The sequence below is a fragment of the Aplidium turbinatum genome, chromosome 10 (genome assembly GCF_918807975.1).
Source record: "Aplidium turbinatum chromosome 10, kaAplTurb1.1, whole genome shotgun sequence".
Lineage (NCBI taxonomy): Eukaryota > Metazoa > Chordata > Ascidiacea > Aplousobranchia > Polyclinidae > Aplidium > Aplidium turbinatum.
In genome coordinates, this window is record NC_137481.1 from 17967164 (window position 1) to 17994724 (window position 27561).

Genomic DNA, 27561 nt, shown 5'->3' on the forward strand with positions numbered 1-27561 from the left:
ATTTATTCTGTCTTAGTTAGAATCTTAACGATAAAAGCAATCTTTGCACAAAGCGACTTGGCCTTTGACATAATCTCTGCACGGACAAATACGACGAGTCTTAGTATGTTGACCAGCACAACTGAAGAGCTTCGGACTATTCTGCAAGTAGCAGCTGAAAAGAAAATGCAGTAAGGTTAGTACCAACCGGTCTGACGCAATCTAGCGATATGATTGAGATTTTAAAGTCCAGAGTTCAGACAAACTTTTTCATCGACTAACACGCAGTTGAAGGACGATGTACTGTAATGGGGTAGTTTGTTATGCAGTTTGAAGTGCTCATCGACTCAGGCTGACGGATTGCAAATTGTTCAGTGAAATATATTGTTTTTAAACAGGGTAACTCTGGTAAAGGCTAGTGGAACTAGTGGTGCGGTACTGATGAGCCCAGCCTCATGGGAGAAACATGTGTCTATCGCTGAGTTCTTGCTAGACTCGACTGCCGAGAAACATATATGAAAGGTTTTTGCATAGGCCAACCATGAGCACATGGTACGCATAAATCCTACCACAAGGTGAGAAACACTGAGAGAATATTCAGCCATTTGTCATTGCAATACAAAAATTTTTATCAGTTTAACTAAAGTTTACAATGAGCTTTCAACACTTACGTGTTCAGTTGATAAGATGGGTAATCCACCTCTTCCGAGAAGCCAACAGGTTGTTGATAGCTGTTGCACTTTATGCCAAGATTTTGAAAGATACTTCGTTTGTTGATATCAGGAAAAAAATGTGGTTCACATATTAACCCTTTACTTAAACATGTTTCAGCGCAGCTTGATTTTTCATCTGATACTAAAATCTGAAAAACGATTTACTGTCAGCAAATTTTAAAACCATATTTGGTTGAAAATTTATTGCAATGTAATAGACGCGATTGGTTTTACCTATCGTTGTTTTGCTAATTCAGTTGTTATTAAACGTAATTGACTAGCCTAAATAATGCAAATCGCCAAAGTAAATATTTAATGTATCAGATAAAAATAAACTTTTTTTTTCTGTAACTTGATTCAAACTTTCAAAGTTAAGTATGTTACTTGATGAAAGGGTTAACACAAATATCACACAAAGGCCTAAAAACTAAAGAACAAAGAAAACTGAAAACTCTTAAAAATTACTTCAGCTTCTAAAATAGTTCAAATTTTCAAAACAATATTTTCTACAGCATCCTTTTTTTTTTTTTGTATCTAGGCACTGTAGTCTTTTGATAATTTGTTATTCTTTGGCTAAAAGAACAAGCTAACCTGCAACGATGAAATGGGAGGCCAATTTTTTCTTTTCAGACAAAACTCTTGCTTTTCGACAAGAAACCCAATCCTTTCTAGTGTTCCATAAGTTGTGAACTCGTGAGGTTTGTATGGTTCAACCTGAAAGCAACATGTTCAAAATGTAACCTGTTACGAGTTTATCATTTTCATTGTAAACATAAAGTTTGACGTGCAAAAAGGCATTTCAATCATAAGTGATATGTTATCCTAAGAAAAAAAAGAATTTTAAGGATTAATGGTTGATGTTGAATTGACGTCTTTTGGCGAGTGAGATCAACATTCTTAACACTTAACGACCTTTGTCACAATTTCACGAGATACAATGTATAACTATGCAATGTACCTTATGTAATGTAACTTATAACTATTTTTCTTTTTTAAAGGTTTGAAAAAGACCATACGTATAGTCAAAACCGTTTGCTTTATTTTGTTTTTGTGTTATAATATTAAATGTCGTATTAAAAACAGAGAGAGACTGTTCACCAGGCATTTTATAATAAAAGTAATTTGCGTTCTTCTGGTGACTATTTACTAGGTTACCTCCTGATGTTAAAGATGATAACTAGCTTTTGTATTTCCGACGTTTCGTCAGTCAGCACGACTGACTTTATCAAGGTGGCTAAAACAGGTTAACACAACCTGTTCAGCAACGATGGCACAACACAAAAACGTACTGATAAAATGAATAAAGTAAGCAGCAAGAATCAGAATTAAAACACGCAACAAGACACCTAGAGGTTAAACTGAATGCAGTGAATGCCTAAAACCAGTAGGCTGCTTTCCAACAGCGTAAATTTATCTATCTATTGGGCCACCGTCAAGAAACATTGAAAAGTCATCAGACAAGACAGAAACCAAGGGAATTGGCAATAACAATGATAGAGAAGACGCACTGAGAATGGAAAAGGTGAAGTTAAAGTTAAAGACTTTAACTTCACCTTTTCCATTCTCAGTGCTTAACTTAACTTTAACTTTAACTTCACCTTTTCCATTCTCAGTGCGTCTTCTCTATCATTGTTATTGCCAATTCCCTTGGTTTCTGTCTTGTCTGATGACTTTTCAATGTTTCTTGACGGTGGCCCAATAGATAGATAAATTTACGCTGTTGGAAAGCAGCCTACTGGTTTTAGGCATTCACTGCATTCAGTTTAACCTCTAGGTGTCTTGTTGCGTGTTTTAATTCTGATTCTTGCTGCTTACTTTATTCATTTTATCAGTACGTTTTTGTGTTGTGCCATCGTTGCTGAACAGGTTGTGTTAACCTGTTTTAGCCACCTTGATAAAGTCAGTCGTGCTGACTGACGAAACGTCGGAAATACAAAAGCTAGTTATCATCTTTAACATCAGGAGGTAACCTAGTAAATAGTCACCAGAAGAACGCAAATTACTTTTATTATAAATGTCGTATTGTTGCTGAGGTTTGTTTGTTTACTTCACCAACTGAAATTACTAAATTTTTATGTATTTATTATATTCCCCATTCTTTCGTCAATAATTTCCATTATGTTGATGCTACTGGCAAGGTGTCTATACATTGGGGTAGGGCAATGCAAACCAGCATTTCATGACTGTTGTGTACGCATGCTATTGTTTACCATATGTTGGATAGTTGGATTATTGCCATTTAACTGCCATGATTTGCTGTACAGTATGTCCTCTTCAAGATATCTTGTCACTTTTGATGTATTGTAATTCAAATGACAATCTTTCATGAAACAGTATAAAATACATTTGTTATGCAAAAACTGTAAAAATCCACGATCAAAAGGCGATAGCTATTTTTGTCAAAACATACCAGTGGACTGTTTAGTATGTCATGAACGGTCAATGCCACTTCCTTGAGATCTTCTAAGTGAATGGTTCTTACATGAGGAGGTCCTGAATTGAATAAAAACATAAATACAAAAGTTTTTGCTGGAGCAATATTGACAATAAAGTTGAATATTTCCTTAAAATAAATTTATCAGTTACATCGGCTTAAGTTATTTCAGAATTTTTTTAATTTGAGATATTTACAAGTCTGTAGGTAAAAAAAAAACGCTTGGTTGGCCGCAAATTACGCTACTACTTTACAATTTACTATGACAAAAGTCATCTCTCAAGGAAAACTGAATGACCAATGAATGTACAACAAGTTAACCATATGAGCAGTCGTCTGTTTTGACCTGTATCTGATGAGCACAGCATAGTGTGGTTTACAACAGTGATTCTCAACGTGGTCCAGGTGGACCACTAGTGGTCTACCTGGAATTTCTGTTGGTCCACAGAGAGTTCTATAAATCCTTGATAAAACGTTCTTTTAAATTGCATCGTTTACTACAGTAAATTATGTGAGGATTGCATACAGGTGTAAGAAAATTATGTAGCATGTATGATTGTATGTCAGCGTGACGTAATGATCATGTTTACTTCGTGATTTTTGCTCTATTTTTCTGGAAATGCTAGATAAGCATAAGCTCAGCAATTTTTGAACTTATTTTACTAGTTTACGACAGGGGTGTGCAACCTTTATTACAGGAGGGCCAGATATAAATATCTGGGTGAAACCACGGGCCGCACGTTTATTTAAAATATGCTTTCTAGTAGTTGCAGGCACAAAAAAGTAGTTTTTTTGATATTCCTGTTATTCTTATGGCATTATTAGGGGATATCTTCTTCCAAAAATAATAAGTTAACACGCATAAACTCATTTCTGAAGAAAACTGCTATTTAAATTTATTATCACACCGTCTGTAAACGAGTTCAGTGAGAAAATTACAGCTGGCTTCTTTTCCCGACGACTTTTTCCAAATTTACTTTAATAGAAGTGCTCGCAATTCGAAGTCCATTTTCTAAGTGTTCGTCTGTCTGAACCGATCAATATTGAGATTTTACGACGCCCATTTTAGAAAAAAATTGTGGACAGAATTACGTTGAGCCAAAAAGAGCCATTTTTGAAGCCATGATTTTTTTCAGATGTGGAAGTCATCTTGGTTGAGATGTTTTCGGTAAAAATTGCCAAGATTCATTTTAAATACTTTGTCAATGAAATCCGTTTTCTCTTAAAGATCAATCAGTTCAAGTTGGATATCAGCTGGTGCTTTGTCCATGTCTATATGTTGAATGGCTAAGAGAATACATCAAACAAATGTTCATGAGATTTGAAGTCCTTGAAACGAGCCAAAAAATTATGCAATAATTATGCAATAATTTTTCAAGTTGGTTTGCAAATTCAGTTTTCTTCTCAAGACGCATTCCATTGTCTTTCAAAGTTGGAAAATGGAAAAGATTTTCTGTCTGTATGTGGGCTTTCCAAAGTTTTAATTTGTTCATAAAACCTTTTATGTGACCATTTATTTTATTCGCATAGCCTACTGATTTTTTCGCTGCAATCTTGTATTGAGATCATGCAGGTGCGTAGTTATATCAGCTAAGAAAGCTAGATCGCATATCTCACTTTTGTCTTCCATATCAGTTATTGGGTGCCCTTTAAGTTTCAAAAATTCAAGACTTCTTTCCGCAGTTCGTAATATTGTCGCAACATGCAGCCCTTGCTTAAGCAATACACCTCGGAAAATTAGCCTACAGTAGATTTTTATGTGCCATGTTGATCATCCAGAAACTTTTGAAACTGACGATGGTTGAGCCCTCGTGCTGGAATGAAATTTACTGCCTTAATAACCGGGATCAAGGCGTATTTGAACTTCAAGGATTTTGTGCACAGGTTTTGCTGGTGCATGATAGCCCACAATGAAAAATTGCTATGTCATCATCGATTTCTCTCCCTCACGGCAGATTTCAAGAGACTTATGAATCCTCAATGCCAGTTCCGGACATAGATCGAGCACCATCAGTTGCGATTCCGCATAAGCTGGACAAGTCCAGTTCGAACTTGTCAAAAGCAACAATTACTTCAGTAAAAATGTCAGCCCCAGTTGTCGTGCCCTTCATTGACTGTAGTGACAGAAGCTCTTCCATTTCGTTCAAGTTTTTGTCCACTCCTTCTACAAATATGGCCAACTGTGTTGTGTCCTTCTGGTCCGTACTTTCATCGATCACAAAACTGCATGAAACAAAATCCTTCACCTTAAGGTGCGTCTACACGACGACTGTTTTCTTGCTTAAGCTAGCCAAACTTCTTGTTTCTTTAAGTTAATCGCAGTTTGTGCCGCTTACTTTTAAGAAAATGGGCGAGTAAGCGAGCCGTCGAGAAAAAATACGCTCCAGAGCGAAAAACTGGGCGCTTAAGTGAGTTCTCTTGCTTAAAAATGTTTTTTCCCGCCAAAATCTCAGGTCTCCTCTCAGCTCAGTATCCAGACAGGGCAGGGCGGTATCGTTAAAGGATTTCGTTAAGTTTTGATCCCAACCCGTTCTTATTAATGTTGCGGGCTGAACTGGCGGTGACCGTACTCGAAATAGCCCATAGAAAGCACAATATTTTCCAATTTCAAATCCAAAACAGGATCTCAGCAGAAAACCATTGCCATTGTACACTGGGTAATAAAAATAGCGGAGGAATGATCTTGCTGGTTGTTACCAGTCACCCACGCTGACACGAAATTCTGTTTCCAACATTTCAACCTCACTGAGGTGTCTGAATGCTTCAATAAGCAGTAAATTGCGGGTTTGCATTCTTCGCTTTTTGCAGCATTTTTTACACAACTTCTGGGAAGCGATGACTGAAAGACTGCAACAACTTCAAATGGTTAAAGAACAGTCAGTTGCTTGGTCTACTCTGCTGCACTTTAGCGCGAACTGCTATGCTTTGGCGCGAACTTTTTAAAACGTGACGTCATTGGGGATTAGATACTCACGTGACCGCGATTTAAGCGAGCAAAATCTTCGTCGAGGTTGCCAGTGTAGACGAAACGACCTTAATCACTAGCTTAAGCAAGAATTTCTAAGCAAGAACACTTTCTCGTGTAGACGCACCTTTATCCCTGAGAGTGTCACTAATATCACAAGCAAGATCATCGATACGCCTCGCTATCATCCACCATGACAGACTTATTTTCTCGAACTCTCTCTTCATTTTAGGGCACATTTCTTCTGCGACATTGATAAAACACTGCTTTACAAAATTACCGTCAGAATAAAGTTTCATAGTTCAGCTATTCTCTGTGCAATTCTGTGCCTCTGATCTACTGACGTTCCAAATAATTAAATACAATCGGATTAGCGGTGGCCGGTGGGAGATTTCTAAAATGGTTAACAGAAGATGCGAAATGTACAATGATCCACTCTACAATGAATTGTTCGCACGTACCAGGCTAAACTAAATTATAAACACGTTTCGCGGGCCGCACACAATTCAAAATTGGCACATCTTCGCGGGCCGCACAATTTTTTTTCGCGGGCCGCACGTTGCACACCCCTGGTTTACGAGTAGGCTATTGAGCTGTAGTTCAAGGCATAAGTGAAGTGCTGGCAGGCTTAATCAATAAATCATATGTTGCTGTAATTGTTGTGGTGTTGTCGGTGCACGAAGATTGCGCCTCTTCATTGTATAGACAAAGTTTCTTTAGGGAGAGTAGAGCTATTCGCTGTTTTACTGATTATTAATTAAATTATTTTATGAATGTCACATGTTATATATTTTCAGACGCTAAATTGAGTACTGTATTCAAATTAACAAAATGTCAGAAGCTCCTATTGCTAAGAAAGCAAAACTGAGACATTACTATTCTATTGAAACCATTATGTGCATGATGTTTTGTTAGAATAAAATTCGAAATTAAAATTATGTGTATTCAAGTAGTTAAGGTTGAGTGTTCAAATTAAGAGGGTTTGCTTAATTAGCTAATTACGTATTATTTTATTAAGGACTAACGACTAAGATTGTACACGCCCTTCAGTTTTCTGACCTAGGCCTATGTGCAATATAGTTTCGACTAGTGGCGTTCATGCGGCGTCAAAATAGCAAAGTGGTCCATCGGTTTTTTTTTTAAATATGGTCCATGGGCCAAAAAAGGTTGAGAATCACTGGTGTACGATATTCGGCACATACTGTGCTGGGAACCAGAATGCTAGAGATTGGGTGACTCCCAACCAACATCGGTAAAAGCAAAACGACCATTTGCAGTACATAACTATAAGAAGCTAAGTTAAGACACTTTACAAGAACAAAATATAGCCAGTTTTTAAAGTGCAAAACGTATAACACGCAGTTCAAGGACGATGTAATGGAGTAGTTTGAAGTGCTCATCGACACAGGCTGTCGAATTGCAAAATTTTCAGTGAAGTAGGCCTATATGTATATTGTCTTTAAAGCGGGTAACTTTGGTAAAGATAGGATAGAGTAATTTCTTTGCTGATGACCAAGTTCTATCTAGTTTTTGAATAGCTTGGAGTTGAATAGGTCTTGTGGCTTTTTTCCAAAAAGCTCTTTATGATTTTATCAGACCAGCAAGATCATCGTTTCGAAGCAGCACAGCGTAGCTAGAGAAAAATCATTAGAAAGCCATGCGTCAAAGTCTATGGGAGTGTGTTACATGAAAAACTGCTTTGTGGAGTAGATGGTGATCCTTAGTTTCCTTTAGTGCAAGCCAATGGTAGAAGTTCTCTCTGAGTGCCTTTAGTAAAGCAATATCTCATAGCGCAAGTACGGTGTTAGATTTATCTGTTCAATTCAGGCATCTAATGAGGTTGAACATATGTCTTTAAGAGGGACGTACTTGGAATTTCTGCATTGATTCTTCATCCTATTGAGCCTTTAAAGATCCTCATAAATGGTTGTTTCATTTTAGCTTTGTTATTAACTTAAATTGATGCAGGAATTGTTATAGTCTACGTGGCAGGTCTCTATGGTTTGCTGATTGTAGTTATGCCCAAAAATTTTGTATGTGCTTATGAATATTTAGTTTTAATTCACTATAGTTTAAAACTTTAATTAACCCGTTATCGCTTCAATCAGCATTTCAGTAGTTAATTACATGTGATCTTAGACTTAGAGCCTCATACCTATGAATATTTCTCCATAAAAATGTTGAGACTGTGGTCTTCTGCTTGTGGGCTTTTCCTGTAGTTGCAAAAATTATTTAGCGAAGAGGAAATAGCCTATTTAACATTGGAAAAGTTCCCCTAACTGCAAAAATAAAATTTTCAACTTTTCAAGGACCTTGACTTTTTAAAACTGGAGTCGGGGCATTAATATAACTTGCTTTAAATTCAAAAAGGAACTAAGACAACAATGATTTATGAAAGAATAGACTAATTTCTACGACTAAGCAGGCAATAGGCTACTTTGGGCATGCAGACTACAATGATATAATCTTTATGTAGATCGTAAAAAATTAAATCCATGGGTTTTAGGTTGTTTAAATGCCTTTTTATGCACTCTTCTTCCTTGCTTGTTTTAAATACAGTAATTTTTACAGCAATCGAATACCGATTGCTGTAAAAACACAACATAAGGATCAAAATAATCAAAGTTGACGGAAAACTTAATATTTTGCTTGATATGATTATAAGTAAAAGCTAAGAAAACCCCATTACGTAAGTAGTTAGGGCTACCATGTAAAAACTTTCAACATCAGCTTTCAAGGTAGAATTTTGTTCATATTTGACATTGAGAAAAACAGCTCCATTTGCAATTGCTTCCAAAGGAGCAGGTCCTTCGTAAGGAAATCCCATTCCGACAAAAATCTGTCAAAGAGTGAAAGTTAAACACCTTATAGGCTATGCATTAATGACTTTGTAGATAATATTTAAGTTTATTTTTGAAAGCATTACGGTATTAAAACATGAAATGCCATATTGCCTTTATATACTATCTCATCTACCAAGCGTAGCCTGATGATGATGTTCGCCCTTCGTTTCCGAAGATGGCCAATGAGACTGAGATCAAACTTTTTTAGTGTGGGCTTTGGTCAGCGAAGGCTACATTAGTGCGGAGATGGCTGATGAGGCCTATCTGTGCGGTGAAGCTTCTACTGCAGGATGGACATTGGAAGGATGGTTGGCTAGGACCAGGGTTGTTTGAGGCTCGGTCCTTGCGATGTTCTCATTTTTTGACAGCAGATAGCGTACGGTGTTTCTCAGCTGATTGTGCGCCTTTACAAATAAAACTGCGCCATGTTGGTCGTTCTGCGGCTAAGTCTGCCCACGAATCTACATCGATGGCGAATTTTTTTATGGAAGCTTTTAAAGTATCTTTAAAGCGTTTTCTTTGACCACCTACATGACGTTTGCCGTTAGTCAGTTCTCCGTAGAGCAGTTGTTAAGGAATGCGATGGTTCGACATCCGGTGGACGTGGCCAGCCCATCTTATTTGTGCCTTTTTTATGAGGGTAAGAGTGCTGGGCATTTTCGCTTTATTGAGAACTTTGGTGTCTGGAACTTTGTCCTGCCATCGAATCTTGAGAAGCTTTCGGAGGCAGGAAAGGTGGAAGTGATTCACCTGCCTTTCGTGTCTTCTACAAAGAGTCGAGGCCTCACACGCATACAGAAGGGTCGTCAGAATAACAGCTTTGTAAACTTTTAGCTTTGTGGGCAGCTTGATTCCCCGCCTCTCTCACACGTTTGACCTCAATTTACCGAAGGCGATAGAGCAGGGCTTCCCGATTCGTTTATCACCCCACACCCCTTGGGATTGATGAAGCCAATCTCGCACCCCCTGTTTTAAAGCAGAGTGTTTCTGAGAAAAAGTTCAAAATATGTACGAAGACCACGCAGAAAAGCAGCTCACCGTCCTTTATATGGCTAACAAATAGGAAAAAGGGCAGCCTTCTACAACACGATCACACAAAATCAGCAGCGTAGCCAGGAATTTTGAGAGGAGGGTTTTTGAAGACCGGCGGGCGAAGCCCGACGGCGTGTTCGTGTAATACGGCACCCAGCGGCGGGGGGGGGGGGTTGGGGGGACTCCCCCAGAAAATTTTGAAAAGTTACTTTGAATTTGGTGCATTCTGAGAGCATTTTAAACAAAAATGTGGGTACGAATATTCCTGTAAAATGGTGCTATCAGGTGGCATAGCAAAAGGATAAGATCATGTTTTCTTCGGCATTTTTCGAAAATAAAGCTAAGTCTCTATGTTTTCATTTTGCTAAATCCTGGCTGAGATGTTTGAATGTTTGGTATTGCCAAAACTCGCTCTTTTAATGCAGTTTTGCTTAAAATTAGGCAATTTTTTTTAGACTGAAAGCATCATTCTCAAGCATAAAGAGACTGAAAGCATCATTTTCAATATCGTGACGTCACACGCGTGCCAAAAGGGTGGGTTGTAACCCCCAACCCCTCTCCCCCCCTTGGCTACGCCACAGCACAAAATGCAAAATCGAATAAATAATGAAATAACACAAACTGAGAACACAATGACGTTAATCAAGATCTATGACCTTTCTCCTTCCTTTACGAAATTATCTGTTCAACCAGTGGCTGACACTTTCCTTTTCGTAAGTCAATTCACAGTCTATAACGTGAAAAACTTCGTTCTCGCTTAAAATGCGTTCTTTCCCAATGCGTATGATAAGAAATTGCCAACAATGAGCAAATTGCTGATATTATTATTATTACTATCGATACAGTGTATTATTATTATTATCGCAATATTATCGCATTATCCCTCCACCAATCACGTGACGTTCGGACCACAGTCTTTTTGTTACTTGTCGGGTGATATTTTCTTGTTGTTGTGCATTGTGCTGTATAGGCCAACATAGAATGCTCTAAGAGATAAGCACCACCTCCCTCGTTAAAAAAAATCCATCTCTACGGTATAGCTGTTTTTCCTGGGTGGATTCTCGCACCCCTAGAAACAGCTACTCGCACCCCCTGGGGGTGCGAGCACCCCCAATCGGGAAGCCCTGCGATAGAGGATAGATGCTTTGGCGATTCTGTTGTTGATTTCCAGGTCAATGGTGGTTGTGTTAGAAAGAGTACTACCGAGATACTTGAAACTTTGACATGCATGTAGTTTCTGGTCGTTTACAGTGATGAGTGATTTGCTATAGGATTTTTTAGGGGCTGGTTGATACATTTCCTCTGTTTTTTTATTGCTGATTGTTAGTCCAAAATTATCGCAAGCAGAGGAGAACTTATTTATTTGTTGTTGGATTTTGCTTTTGGAGCAGGCATTCAGGGCACAGTCATCCGCGTACAGAAGTTCCTTAATGACAGTTTCGATCACTTTGGTGATTGCTTTGAAGCGTCTCAGGTTAAATAGTTTTCCGTCACAACGATAGCGAATTGGGACCTACCATTATAGTCTTCTTGCGTTTGTAAATGTGCACTATAGATGCATCTTTGAAATCCTGAGGAAGTACACCTGCAACCCACATTAACAGGAATGAGTCAGTAAGACTGTCAACAAGGCCTTTTCCACCTGATTTGTAGATCTCTGCTCGTATAGAGTCAGGTCCAGGGGCTTTTTCCAGGGGTAGAAGGTCGATGACTTTCTGAATTTCATCAACTGTTGGGAGGGCGTCAAGTTCACGATTGATGGTTACCTGAGCGAGGCGATCAATGGCTTCGTCGTCTTTATATACTATCTCATCTACCAAGCGTAGCCTACACTGCAGCTGTATGAGAAGTTCAAGCCTGCAGAAAAAAGTTGCTTTATATAGTGTAGGCATACTTTTTTACACATTCTGTTTTTCTTTTCATTCAAACATTTGTCTTGCGTCACAAGTATTCTTGTTAGCAGTGACGGCTCGTCCTAATAGGCTGCAACCCAAACAGCCACTTTATCTGGTCCAGATTTTTTCGAGATAGAGTCCGAATCTGACCAGACCTTTATCAGATCTGAATCAGATAAAGTGTCTGTCAGGGAAGGCTGCAGCCCACCTTCGTGAAATTGGTGAATTTAAATGTAATGTAAAACAATGTAAAACATTTCTGCAGCCTTATCTATTAAAACTAGCCGCGAGTCGTCACTGCTTGTTAGCGTTTTTACTGACATACACATAACCTTAAATAGAAGTCAATACGAACTTCCTACCCTCCAATCTAGCCTGGAAAGACCTGCACATACGTCGTCGACGATGATGACGAATATGGACTCATTTTGTTATTTGCAAATTTTATCTTAAACCATGATTTTCGAAAGCCATAATTTCATACTTCATGCACTCCATTGTCTTTCCGATCCCTCAGTTGGATCCATGCCTGACTTTGTAAACATAAATAAGCGGAAAGATCAAGCAACGCTGGTTCAACTCTTCTGTGGTATGAGCTTGAGCAAGGCACTTTAAGGATGGCTCTGCCGTGATTTGGCTGAACCTAATATCCGCCATTTTCAAGTTTTCTAGATAAATGACTTTTTGTGTTTATAGCTGTAAAATTACCAAGGTAAAACATTCAAAGTTGATTTTTGTAAGGCTGAAACGGACAACCAAACAAAATTTTTAAGAATGAAATTTGAGCCAGATTTTTGTTTGTTTATTAAAACATGGCGTATATTTGGTTTTGCCAGATAACTAGTTATAAAAAATGTATTAGGTTTGTATGATAAAACCTAATACATATTCTCGATGTTGGCTTTAACCGCCTTATTAGCTTATTTAATGCTATGCTTTTGTATGGTAAAGTCTAATAAAAGCTAAATGTTGGCTTTGACTACACTATGTTGGCTTTGTAAGCTTAAATCAAACCTAAAGTAAGCATCTGGATTTCTCCCAGAACTGTGTATCATTTTGTCACTGTAATCTGTCGATTACTTTGCTGATATTACAGAAGCCTGCTAGGTTAAAGGCTATTGCCTATTTAACACTTAGAAGGTTGGGCTCCTTGGAGTCTTGCTCAGTTTGGGGGGGGGGGGGGGGCTGTCGATTCTTCTTATGCTTTAGGAGTGATATCTCTGTTATTTTTTAAGGCACGGTTTCAAAATTTGGGATTAATTTTGTAAAATTATTCACAATGAGCATATCCGAAAATTAAAACTATGTGAATTTTAGAACTGCTCATATACGTTGAAATGTTGAGGTGACTTATGACTTTTAGATTATTTTGCGATTAAAGCAATTGTAGCGTGAGTTTACACATTATTTTTTGGTAGAGTAATGAAGAACATGCATTGCAATGTTGTGATTAATTTTTTTTTACATAATCTCAATTTGAATCTATATTTTTCATGCAAAATAATAACTTTTCCCACGCTCAAACATCAGGTCGCTGCTTGACTAAAAGAACAATGCTTCATCAATTACATACAGTAATGAGATTTCTGAACGCGTGTCACACCAATTTGGATTACGAACTTGTGACCTCGGTTCTTAGAACAGCAACTTCAACGCTTTATTAACAAATGTAGACCAGCTGAAGAAGCAGGGTGGCGTTTATCAAATACTATTATGTAATCCACGAAACAAATGGAAGATCATGCGACAAAAAACGCGGTTTAAATGCAATGTATTGTAGTTGCAACAGCGTCTCTCAATGTAAGTTCAATGTGAACTCGGCTAAATACAAGACTAGTACTAGGAGTAAGATTACCCGATAAAGTCGATGATGCTCTAAACAGAAGTCAGAAAGAAATTCAAAATAAAACAGTTACGGTTCATTAATTAACAGAACGTCACAACGCTTTCTCTGTAAATGTAATGCCTCGGGCAAAACTGGTTATTTTCTTGTGGATTCAATAAGCTCTCTAAGATTCAATCTTGACATAGCAAGCTTGACGTACTCGTATGGAATGTGCAGGGCATAAAGGCTTTTCACAGCATTGACATTGGCCACGGTTTTTTGGTAGTTTATTTTTTCTGGCTTTGGCACCTTCTCCCATAAAAGCGTGTTTGCATACGTCGCATTTACGTCGTGTCGTTTGCCGCTTGGAGTTGATACAGGGGTTGTTGAAGGTTGTTTCCCTATTACTGCTTCAATCTTATGTATGGTGTGATAGTTCATGCCCTGGAGAGATCGCGACTTTATCAATGGCTTCACGAGCTCCATGGCCAGTTACCAACCGAAGTCGAAGGATTTTCGCTTGCGTGGATCAGTCCCTTCGTTTAGTGCTAAAACTGTAGATGCGTTGACGCGGCAAGTATCCAAAAAATAAGTAAACGTAGTAGTTGTCCACCGTGGGGACTTCGCTTTGCAAGTGAATGAACCCATCCTTTGGTCGATGATATCGGTGCCACCCTTTGTGAAGTCGTAAAGCTTATACAGGCCTGGCTTCTTTTTGCCGTCATCCTTGGTAATCCCCAATATAGGTTGCATGGTCGTCAACATCAACACATTCCGCATGCCAGAACTCTTCGTTTTTACTACATAAGAATGTAGGCTGAGATCAGCCCCACATGTCTGCCAATACATTTTGTACGAAAATTCCTTCCTACCACTCACTTGCTTCACTTCCAGGGGTATTCCTCTACGTATAGCTTTGAGAGTTCCCACTGACGTTATATCCCTGTCAAGTAACCACTGCGCGAGTGGTATAGAGATGTACAAGCGGTCATACGAAATATTCCGACCTTGAAGGTCACCGTATTGTTCCAGGCTCATCACCATTCCTTTTACCACTTCTTCTGTTCCACGAACGTAAAAATGAAATGGCTCTTCCTTCGGTTTACCTGAATACACCGATGCCGTAAATGTGTATGGGAATCTGCTGGCGTTTATCGACTTGAACAGAAGGCCATATTTCGCAGGCTTGTTTGGATTATATTGCTTGAAGGCAATTTGTTTCCTCATGGGGTATAGCGTTTCGTCCAACGACAAGTAGTCACCTTGAATGACATGTTTGCCGCAGGTTTCGTTAAACATTTCGAAAACGACTCGAAATGCGGCAAACCGGTCGTTCTTCCAACGTTGCGATGTAGTATTTTGGTCGTCGAACGAAATATTCGAAAATAAAAATTTAAAGCGGTTCTTGCTCATTGTTGCACTAAACACGGTGTTCACGAAATTATGGCCAAGTTGTTATCAGAAAGAAAGAACATACGGGATGCCCTTGCAGTTGATTGAACAATACATCCGTGGAATGACCAGCCAGTCCTAAAAGCCCCCGAAGATACCTCAATCGAACAAAGGCCAGCATCTCTTCGTTATTGGTAGGCCAAAATAGCAGTACCTGCTGTCATCGAAAATTCTCTCTGGCAATTGAGAAATGAGTGTGGCAATTTTTCTATTTGTTTCTTGAACAATAACGTTCAAAATGTTTAAAGAAAAACATAGTTCCTATGCTTGCCGAGGGGTCTTGGCTTCTTTGGCTTCTCCTCTAACACCAGTCGGGCCAGATATAATGTTAGCTCGGCCCCTTCTCCCATTGTGCACCGGCCTCGCATTAGACCAAGTAATGCTGACGCCATCGTCTTGTCTGTTCTTTGGCTTTTCTACAAAAGTTGTATAAGACTTTAGTGTGTCTGGAAACTCAACATCATCGTAGTTCACTAGTCTTTTCGATGTTATAATCCGTCGTGATGGTGCAAACTCCGGTTGAACATCGCCCATACAAGGTAACTTTAAAAGTAAAAACGAAGTAATATGTTTTTATAATGGCGTTGAAATACTAAAGAAAATGTATAATGAAACAAATTGTTAGTCACATACAAACTAGTTAGAAAAAACCTGTTACACATAATTATAAAAGTCAAGAATAAACCAAAACGTTGCAATATAATAAATTGTCAGACTGTTGTCAAAAATTGTGAAGTTTTGCAATCAGAGGGCACTTTACATATTTACTGATGATGAAACTATATGAATATTATGGTTATCTAAGGTGATTTAGATTAGCTTCTTGAGCAATGCTTTCACGTTTGTGATAAACAACACGTAGATGGGAAACCCAACAGGCCTTTGCACAATTTCGTCGTTTAGCGACGTAGATTCGACGAAAGCGGCATAATAATTAGTAGGCCTTCCTGGTATCAATATTGGCTGTTTTTGCAATGTTACGTTATGACCATGAACGCCACGTGGCTTGAAAAACAACATTATAACGCTGCATGAAACCATGTGCATGAAACTGATAATCTATCTAATACAATTAGCTCTGATGTAAATTCACCGATTAGGCAATGGTATGTCTCAACAAAATTACCAAATATTCCGTCATTTTGACAGCTGGAATGCATTGTTGAACTTAAACCAAAAAATATAGATGTGCTGTTCATCCATAATTTTTGATATTCGTTTATATGTTTAGTGAAAATAAGCTGTCATTCTTGTTATTATATTGAAAATGAAAAGAGCAGTTTGTGAAGTTCAATTCAGTTGGTCAGTTCAGGTTGGCAGTTATACCCGCCTTTCCGTCGATTCAACGTTGCAAGACGTCGCATAAGTTCATATCTTCACTTTGGTAAACGGAGATAAGATTTCATTGTGACATTGCTATGTAAACTTATATTTCACATGAGACAACTTCACAAGTAAATACACAAGTTTTCACAATTTATGACGAGTTATAGCACATGGCAATGTTACGCTACAATTGCTTTGCGAGGTAGGCTACTGCATTGCGTTTTAGTTTATCAGTGACAGTGAACCTGGTACAAGAAGCCTCGAATATATTGATTCAACTAAGCCGCATCACGTAAGTTATAAACGTGGTTGGAACGATCGTCCTTTTCACAAAAGCGTGATGTTCTAGTTTATCTTACACAAATGAGAAGCGTATTGCATTTCAAATCTTTACATGTCGACTTGGGAATAAATGTCTACAAGTATGTATTTGAGAAGTTTTGGGAACATCGACGCCTTTTCTGCTTTTGATAGTGTGTCGGACAGAAGGAAAGATTTGAAACCAAAATCATAATATGTTACAGCGCAGCTTCTACAGTAGCCAAGTTTCAAATTATTCATAAAAGCGTTGTGGCCCAAACAGAGCAATATAAAAACAGTCCACAACGTTGAATATGTCACGAGAAAGGAAAATGCCATCAAAAGAAACAAGTCGATTACTTTCAATACTTATCTCACATTTTACATCAAATCTACTCCAAATGACGCTGAGTCATTGAAATAACGTTGTATGCTTTGTTTGATTGAAAGGACATCATTGTCTGCGAAAAACAATTGTCGCGCTAGAACTAGATGCATTGGCACCAAGTCTTATGTTTAATTTTACGCAATTTCAACCGCAAGCGACGGTAACACATCGTATCAAAGTTGAAGCTTTTCCTGTATCGACGTCGCTTATAAGCCATGGTGAAAACAAAGGTCAACGCATACAGCCAATTCCCTTCACGCTGTGAAGCGGTTAGGATTAACAAGACATGGGCCAAATTAATTACTTTCATCCAGCTGATGGGAAAATTTTGAACAATAGAATATGAAATATTTCAGAGGATGTGCTGAGAAATGCCTTATATCTCTAAATTTATAACCTTTATTTGCTCAAAATTTCAACTCAATAGAGGTGAATAAAAGTTAGGAAAAGTCAAGAAATCTCGTAGTCGCAGCCTCAGTGGTTTTAGAGATACAACTGTTGATACAAAAAAGTTGAATTGACAGCCCCCCCCCAACCTTCAAAGGGTTAAAATCAGTTACTGGTAGCCAACTTGATTACCATGCCTTCATTTAAGGCTACTACATTGGCTACACAGCATCTGGTAGTCTACGGTTGATTAGAAATGATCAAACACACTGAGTACCGTACTCCCGGGCCTCTGCTTTAAAATCTTAATAATCGTATGCAAGCTAAGCAGTTTAGTGTAACGTAAAGTCAACTAAGTCATCAGTTCACCGGTAGGCTACGAAAAGTCCAACTGATCGACGAGACGTAGGCTACGTGATACGCATTTAATGAAAAGAAAATCTAGTGTGTTCGGACGGACAATTTTTAGGCTAGACTACATAATTAAGCTTACCTACTTAGTGCTTAAAAACATTTTAGCCCAATCTACTTTATCGAACGCTTTTAAATCCGCTTCAAGCAACTCAAAAAACAGGCAGTGGTGGATGACATGGTCTGCGGTCTGTTCCGTGGCACCACACTCGCATTCTGATGAAGTAGCCAGGCCCCACTTGTGCATGTCCGAACGAAAGCGGCCGACGCCAGTTCGCAGGCGGTTAAGCCTGACCCACGCAAGCCTTGCGAGGGACATCCCTGGTGGAAGGGGATCGGCGTCGGGTATGAAGTCACGGAGCGTGGAGGTGTGATTTGGCCACTTCGTGTTCCACATGTGGTTCGTCCAGTGTGCCGCACTTAAACCAAGTTCTTCTGCGTTAGTTGTTGTGTGGCAGGCACAAAGGGGCGTCTTGATTTCAGCCGCTGCTTTATAGGTGGTAGTCGCTTAAATGTTGCATGGAGGAGATGGTCCGGGTCCAAAGCGCGGCAAACGAGAGAAATCGTGGCTCCTTTACGGCGTAGCTCAGCGGGTTGGATGCCTGCTAAGATGGGTAGGCAGTCCGTTGGAGTGGGACGCATGCATCCAGTCACAGTACGCAGTGCGTCGTTGATGGCGGTATCAATCTGGTGGGTGTGAGAACTACGACACCAGACCGGCGCGCAGTACTCAGCGGTGGAATGAATAAGGGCTAGAGTAGCTGTACGAAGAGTTTTAGCACCAGCTCCTTAGCCGAAACCCGCCAATCGCCTCAAAAGTGCGACACGTGTAGATAGTTTTTTGCGCAGTGACTTCAATTGCCGGCGGTAGGTGAGTGACCTGTCCAGGGTTATGCCGAGGTATGTAGGTTCGGCACAGTGGGGCAGGCGTTCCCCATCAATGCTGATGTTTATCTCACTCTGTGCCTCCCGGTTGTTAAGGTGGAAGGCCGCTGACAGTTCATGTTATGGTAGAATAAAGATTAGTATTTTGCAAGTTGTGTATTATTTATCATTTTGGAAAATCTGACAGTATACCCTGTGCTTTTTTTACGAATACAGCACTGGGCATTAGAAGCTATGACTTGGGCACCCGGGTTTTAACCTGGGCTCTGGATTGTGGGTGATTGTTGCTTGAGCCACTTTAGAAAGAGGTGAGAAAAATAGTTGTTGATTTTAAAGTGGTACCAATAAGAAAACAAGTTAAGATCCATTGTTCTTCAAGGAAACAAAATGCCAATAATTAATAACCTTCCACTGATTTTCACAATCAGAGAACAAAAAGTCGATCAGCTATGTTCAACGACGTTTTTTCTGTAGGATTGATATCAGCGACTGTTTAAGTGTCTAATGCATAACGTTAATTAAACACTTTCAGTATTTGTGTTTATGATACATAGAAATTGACCTTACATACACAGCGAAGCATCAGATCTTCAACAAACGTATTTAGCTTACTTCACAAATGTAGATACAATCGACATGTTTTTGCCTGATGCTGCGGGTTCGCTGTGGTAGTAACAATTTGCACTAGCTTTGGGAACACAGCTCTCTAGTAATGTGCTATGACGAAGGTTATATTTAGAATAATAGAATATTTAAAATACATAACATATTTAGAACAATTAGAATATTTAGAATATATAGAATACGATAAATGGTATTAACACTTTGCGTCTCAAAGGGAGGCCAGATTTGGCCCCCCCTCATATTTCCTTTGATTATTTGAAGCACAGTAACGCCATGCACTTGGTTTTTCTTGATATTTCCTAAAATTGCCAGGCGGATCTGATGATATTAAATTTGATGCTAAAAGTTGTGTAGTTTTCTTGTAAATTCAAGATTTTGGTGAATTTTTGCTATTTCTAGCTCACTTCCAGCAAAGCGTGAAATGGATTACATTGCGATAACAAGCCATAAGCTCATAATTGCTTCGTGCATCGATATGCGCGAGCAGAGAGAAACATCCTCTTGTTTTCCTTTGTTTGGTTTGACCTCAATAATACAAAGTGCGTTATTTCTTATGCTACAAAAGAAAAGCCAGTGATCACAAAGCTGTTAATTAGAAACAATAATAACAAACGTTTTTTGCGTTATCAGCTCTACAAAGAAGAATAGCAATCCACGATCAAAATAGTAGGCTATGTAGGCCACAAACTATTCAAAACAGTTGTTTCAAGCAGATAATATTCATTGATGAATAAAAAACGTACAATAAGAAATCTTCTCTTGGGTAAATGCACGAAAACCTGACTTCGAAATAAACGTTCTATGGAAATGCTCTCATTGACAAAACTTGCAATTGAGGAAATGTATCACTGCAAATGCTTTTGGGAGAAGCCGGTGAAATAGCGTTTTTGCAAACAGTAATTGTGAGATACACTCAAAATTATGAGATAGGCTCCATTTACACGTAGCAGCTAACTCGATGGCGTCCCATCCCTGCTTTATGTCGCCTACTTGTTGTTATGTCCTGCATTTTTGTTTCACAGTGCACTGCGTGTTGTTCCAAAGAGCGCAAAATAAAGATGATAATGCCTCATCTACATTACTAAATATTTTGTAATGTAGAAGAGGCATAAAGCTAGGCGTCACATAAGACAAACAACAAATTAGCTTTTTTTCATCATTAATTCAACATCTGAATACGTTGCGCCAATGTATAAGAGGCCGGCTATTGTGAAGACCGGCCATTTATAAACGATCCGATTATACCAAAAGTGGGACAAACTAGTGGATCAAAGAATGAATAAACAATGCTGAGCAAACTAAATCTAAGTGACAAACAATACCGATGTCTTCATTTATCTTGGAAAAATGCTGCCTAAACTTATCAACAAAAATACCGTAAATAACGGCAAAGATCCCGAAAGCAGAATTTGCTCGACTTTGGCATGAAGTTAGTCAGACATCTACAGTGATAATTCTACACATACAATAACGGGCTCTCAACGGCTGTAAGATACATAATAATCAACCTGGTTCTGGGCGGTTTGTGTAACAGCTTAGGGGAAGACACTACTTGAAATGATGCACCACACAAAAGATTTTCAATGAAGACTGAGTCTAAAAACCGATGTGGATTGTGCTGCACAATGACTTCAAGTTTAGGACAGAAAAGGCGCAAAAATATTACGATAAAAATAAAGACCTTGTGGGAAATTTTCGAGAATCATAACACGATGCAAATACCATAAACGCGTAGTTTGCATGCTGCTCTAAGCTGGCCGGCAACCACAAAGGTAGACAATACAGGCAGTTTATAATTCGAACAACGCAATAAACATTATAAATACGTAAACCGACAATTTTCTTTTACAAACGTTTTACGTCTAATGGTAAATTTTCCCCCAACAATTTTTTGTGAAGCGCTTGCAAACCACGGTTTTGTAAAATAATTTATCATTATTATTTTTTACTTTTCGGATATTGTAAAACGTCATCAGCAAAATCACAAAAAAAATTTCATTACTTCAATGTAGTAGGCCTAAGAATTTTTTATAGAATTGTAGCCACGTTGTTTCAACAAAGAAGCCATTTTTTGGCAATATAAAGTAATAGAAAATAATTTGCAATCCTGCAAATGTTTGGAAAGAATCTAGGAAGTCTTCTCACAATCTGGCACAAAATGATTATGTTTATTGTATCTCTGCAATATTTTTTACGACAAACGTTGAAGCTTCGTTATAATCATTTTTATCTTTGAAGTCAAAAGTTAATTTTTTTTGGCCAGAAACATAATCGCTGCCTTGCTGATGTTGTCGCCTTTACGCGTATTTTTTGTGTTTCAAACAATGACGACCCAGTCAGCAATCCAGTCCTTTTACATTGATTCAACATTTGTAAACGTTAAATTTATGTAGCTTTGCTGACTGTGGGTTATTTCACAGTTCCTTTGTTTGCGCATGTTCCTCAATTCGCTGTTGCATTATTTCGACGCTGGCGGACTAAAAATGTATTTTCAAATTGATTGACACAATCTTCAATAAAAAGTGAGCTTCGAACTTAGCTTTGTTGATGTAAATGCTGTATTGTTTGTGGATTTAATTTATGAGTCATGTTTATAAACACCCGTAAGCGAAATGACTAATGATGTAGCCTGCATGATATTTGTGATGCGACTTGACACAAATCCACAATTTCAAAAGCACCTAATTTGAACTTAGAAATTTCAGATAATTTCAACAACTTGTTCAATTGTCTTCTCTCTATTAAAAATACTCATATTACAAACTCAATTGTAGACCTAAAATACACAAACGAAGATGTAAACAGCTATTCAAGCAGGCTAAGCTGTTACTTATGAGAAATTTAGTTCCATAAAACTAGAAGCTAGCCATGAGTTTGGGAATGCATTAGTTTAGGACAAAAATGTAAGACAACAAACGCAGTTTTGTTTTTTTTCAAATTCGTGTAACAATATTACTCTGATTGTAACTATTTTAGAATCAGTGAGTAGCTTACAATAAGATTTGCTCGCAAGTCGTAAATCTTTATCAATGCAATGATTCGGCACACCGCACACACACTTCGTGCCTTCGATCGAGCTCATTGTTTTTCAGAACTTTGTATGAAATCGGATTAGCACGGTAATTAAATTGCGGCAAGATAAATCAAAATAGTCGTTTTTGGGTACCTTTGCAAAAATTAAAATATCAAGTTTAACATATAAAATTTTAAAATAATGACTTTTCAAACTTATAGACAAATGATTTGTTTTCACACCAGTGCAACTTCTGTTGAAATAGCACCAGCGGATAACACGTAACATCTGATTGAATTTGATCCAAAAACGGCCCCCCCTTGAGCAGTTAACTTCCAAAAAAACGTTGAAAAGCAAAGGGTTAATACTACTAAAGAAAGCTCAGTGCCAAGCGCAATGCTGAGCAGAGCTAATTTAAGTAGATTGTAATTTCAATCAACTTGAATATTTATTAATAATACTGTATAAGCTTACTTTGGTCGAACGCAATAATTCATGTAACTTTTCTCCTGGCAGGACGCCATGATTAATGACGTAATTCGGTACATTGCCTTCTAGTTTATGTACTGTTCCATGAAGCGGGATTAATTTCTGAATAGTGTTCAAATACTCACTTTTTCCCTGGTGTAAAGTACCTATAGTTAGTCATATTAAAAATACATTTTCATCATTCTAGTAGACAGTAGTGAATAAAACTTTATTTCATTACTTACCGTAAACGAAGGGTAGGTTAATCAATAATCACTTCATATTTTTACACATTATTGAAAATAAAATCTCTTTATTGAAACAGTTTTAGGAAAACTAGAAAATCTATTTTGTGCAAGTTAACGCTGTTTGGTTTAAACTATCAGTTCTATAGCTTCTATAGTTCTATAATTTAAGGATCTTACAAGTTTTTCAGCTTTTCTAATTTCAGAAAGAGCTTTTATTTTGCAATGTCGGTTTTGATATGCTTTTGCCCGTAAAATATTGTTTCGATAAATTGAGCAACAAATCATTACTTTCCAAAATTTATCCAGTTTTCCGTAAACAAGAGCTATGTTTTTCTTTTTTGCATTTCTTCTACTGTCAGGACTGATAACTTCATTTACAAAGCCGAGGAATGTGTTGTCTGGAGTATGGGCTGCAAAAATTACGTAAAAATAGTACGATATAAATTAAATGCCATACAAAGGCAGAAAATAAAAAGGAGTATCATTTAGGCCTGCCTATTAGGTACCACTCATTTGGTAAATTTTCCTTTCAGTAACTACTGATAGCGTAGGCTATATTGTCATATACATTACGATATTTTTAATAATAACTTACCTTCTAAATACTATTGGCTTAATAATGATTGCACATTGACTTTTAAACTCGTGACAATCTAGTATCAGTTGATGTGATGTTTCGAAGAAATATGGTGAGCTATATATGCTATGCTGCATCAGTCATTAGTCACACTTTCGTCAGTGGTGTGTCTTAAAACGCATTTAAACATCTTAATTTCAATTTGTTAAGTATCTTAAATTCAATATCACATCGTGTATCAATATTTAATCGTTTACCTTAAATTTCAAGGGTGTTTTTTTTTCGTATAATAGTCTAATTCAAACTTACGAAACATTGTGTTGAATTGTTTAGGGTTGAGCTCCCATGTTCCATAGATAGTCTTGAGCTTCTTTCGTCTTGCATACTTTTGAATATTATAGCTTGGTTCAGTCCCAAAACTGTCCACAATTCGCAGATTGCACCTACACATTTATGCAACCGGCTGTTGGTAAATATTGCATAAATAGACTACAGACAATATTAGAAGCTAGAGGCCGCGGCAGTGCTAAACTTATCAAATTTTGTCTTCGGAGCGTTGTGTAATCAAACACCAATATTAAATACCGGTAGTTTAACCAAATCTTACTATCTGAATTCATAAATTTATCGTTAAAATATAGCCTACAGCACACAATGGACCCTCGTTTTTGTAAATTTTCCTTCACAATTGCAACTCAGCAGTCAGCAGGTAACATATCAACATGTTTAGAAGATTTATTCCATTTGTTTCATCAAGGTTAATCCCTTGCTGGGCTGAAAATAACCAGCAGCTGAAGCTGTAGGCTAACGAAGAGCCCATACCAATGTCTTTCAACCTTTTTGAGCCACTGAACACTTCATGCATTAAAATAATTTTGCTGAACACCAATTAAACAAATAACAATTAAACAATATAATAAACAACACAACAACAATTTATTCACTTTCGGGTTTTCTCATTGCGATATCTGGGCTGTTTGGATGAGTACACAGATGATATTCTGGTAGTCATTGCAGAAAAAGAAACGCAACCCTCTTGTGATTATAGTCAAACTAATAAATTCCTAAAAAACTTTCACAAAAATCCGGTTGAAAGTTACTGGTCAAGGGTGCTTACTTTATCGTGCTGAACTTTGCTCCTGCAACTGCACGTAAGAGTCGTAGTCCTACATAATCCGTGTAAATTATATCGAATGGTTTTCGTTTAGAAATGCAATGCGTAGGAGTAAATGAACTGAGATAATCTTGAAAATATCTGAAAAAAAAAACATATTTATTTGTGTTAAACTAAGCAAAGTGTGCCTATTCAAGTATCGAATTTTGATGCATTTCTGTACTTTTTGTATTGAATTTCAATGTAGGCCTATAGACCTTTACTCAGCAGTGGGCTACCACAGGCTAAAAATGATGATGATGATGAATGTACGGACAATTCTACTTTGATGATGCGATGTAGGCTTGTTAATTTTTTTTTCGAAGTTTTTTGCTTTGTGCTTTAATACAGTTAAATCTAGGCAATATTTGCTTTTAAGCTATAGGCCTACAGCATGTTTACAGCACAAATATTCAAAGATGAAATTAAAGCCTAATATAAAACATTCAATTTGAATTAATATGCGCTTGAGACTGCTTAGTGGGAGATTTAAAGCCGATTGCTTAATTTATTCTTACAATTACTGTGTTATTGTGAACAAAAAGGGTATTTAATGCTTACTTAACCAAATCATGTGAAGACAGTGCGAAAGATAGATTATGGCCAAGAATATATGAAGAGGAAATAATGTCTGACCACTGCACCAATTCCCCAAGTGGACCTCCTTTGAAAGCGTTTTGAGCAATACGAAAGCCTACTTCATCTAGTATTAAGCCCGGAAATATAAGAATCTAAAAAGAAAATCAAATTTATAAAAAAAAAAATTTTTAAAGTAATTTTATGACATAGGATTAGGCAAACGGTGAAAAGTTTTTGAACCATAATATGTTTAATAAACATTAAACATCTTAACAATAGCCCATATAAAATTAATCATTCATTTACTTTTTTTCTTTTCCACGTTTTAAAATATGTTTTCAATACAAGCTGTGCTCCCGCTTCTATCCAGACTTTCTCCATTCGTTCAATTCGTGTTCGAATCCATTTGAAATGAATGGTATCTCCCAGAGTGTGATGCAAACTTGCAAAATCTTTGCGAAGATTTAACTGCCACAACATAAAACGGTTCTTAATTGATGCATTTGTAACCTTTTTAAGCATTATGGCTTACAGCATCTTTCGCGTGGGCCTATTTGCAATTAGCAGGTCGCTGCAACAGATGGAGTGTTTTGACCAATCAGAAGGCAGGATTTGACGCGGCTGAAAGAAATTTTGCGAGGAAAAGTTTAGTACATCAGGCTTCTTACAACTGGCAACATTTTCCTATGATGTCGAAATTTTCATAAGCATGCCAGCAATACACTTTGATAAATCTGACAAACAGCCTGCTTGAAAAGATAGCATTCGAAAATTTGTAGGCTATACGCAAACTGTATTCAACAAAATTTTGTTGCAATTGTCTTCAAAATTCGCCTTTTGATTCTTCCCAAGTTCAATTTTGACAAACAATGGAGAGAATTGTGAAAAACCTGATCTCTTGAACTCTTCCCCAACAAATTTTTTTCTCAGCTGGATTAAGTCTTGCCTTCTGATTGATCAATAAACCTCATATGTTGCAGGGAACTACAAGGGATTACAAATACGCTCACCGTTCCTACATCAGCTTGTGTGATGAAATAAAAAAAGGGCAATTTTTCAGAATGCTGTGCTTTGCATAATAAAGTTATCTAGCGATTGAATTAATAATTGTTTAAAATTGTCTAAAAAGTAATTTTTGGTCAGGTTTATAAAAAATATGTATGTTCCTACAAAAATAAATACGATTGTTTAATTTTAGAGTAATTTCTATGATAGATTACAGTTCTGCACCTACCTAGTTGAGCATTTACGTTGTTGGTGATATAACTCACAGTTTGAAGGAGTTTTTGGTCAAACTTTTGTTCAATTTCGGCTTCTTGTTCTGTAAGACATGGATCTCCAATCTCTATCAGATATTTAATTATTGAAGCATTTGATCCATCCACTCCCCAATCGGAAAAGCAAGATTTCTCAGCTTCCCAATGCTTCTTGATCAGCTAGAATTAATTAAACAAAACAATAAATATCGAATCTTTAAAACAACCAAAGTTCTACAAGTAGGACTACCTGATACGTGGCCTTTCTACAATTACCATAACAATGAAACTACACAGTACACACTACAACACAATCCAAACGATAGAAAGAATACAGATTATGTCTATTAGAAATTATTCTTGTTGAATTGCATCATTATTGCAGTCACCACATAAGCCATCCTTAGCTATACCTCAGCTCAATATTACTAATTTTTTTTCAACAAGACAACCAAACGGCACCATTCTTGGTTTTTGATTGGTCTTTAAAAAGTAATCAAGAACCCTGTCATGGCTTAGGCAACTAAAAGTTGTGCGAATAAAACATCAAATTCAATAGCAAATGTAAAGAAGCCCTTAATCACCTGCTCTTTACCTAAAAATATCCCTAATTTTTTCACTTTTTGAATGTTTTTTCCTTGCTTTGCTTGCTCAGACACTTCAAATTAGTCTAGCTAATCATGTGTAGTCCCTTATCAAAAACTGAGGAAAAATACAGTAGGCTATTCCAAAGACGAAAAACACTGCTCACTTAACCTAACAATTAAATGAATTTCCTCAGTGCTAATAGAGTGTAAGATGAAGTAGG

At 37.5% G+C, this 27561-nt stretch overlaps 1 protein-coding gene across 1 annotated transcript; it reads right to left on the minus strand.

Moving 5' to 3' along the window:
• Positions 1-13: 13 nt before the first annotated feature.
• LOC145779025 (alpha-1,6-mannosylglycoprotein 6-beta-N-acetylglucosaminyltransferase A-like) lies at positions 14-27154 on the minus strand. Its single transcript, XM_082590607.1, has 14 exons — positions 27143-27154; positions 26769-26933; positions 25804-25965; positions 25480-25649; positions 24883-25020; positions 24075-24208; positions 23477-23598; positions 22947-23093; positions 8799-8930; positions 8247-8304; positions 3103-3185; positions 1284-1406; positions 651-841; positions 14-154 (listed from the first exon to the last, which is right to left on the minus strand). The coding sequence occupies exons 1-14, from the start codon at positions 27152-27154 to the stop codon at positions 25-27; spliced, it is 1767 nt and encodes a 588-aa protein (XP_082446733.1). The 3' UTR covers positions 14-24.
• Positions 27155-27561: the final 407 nt, after the last annotated feature.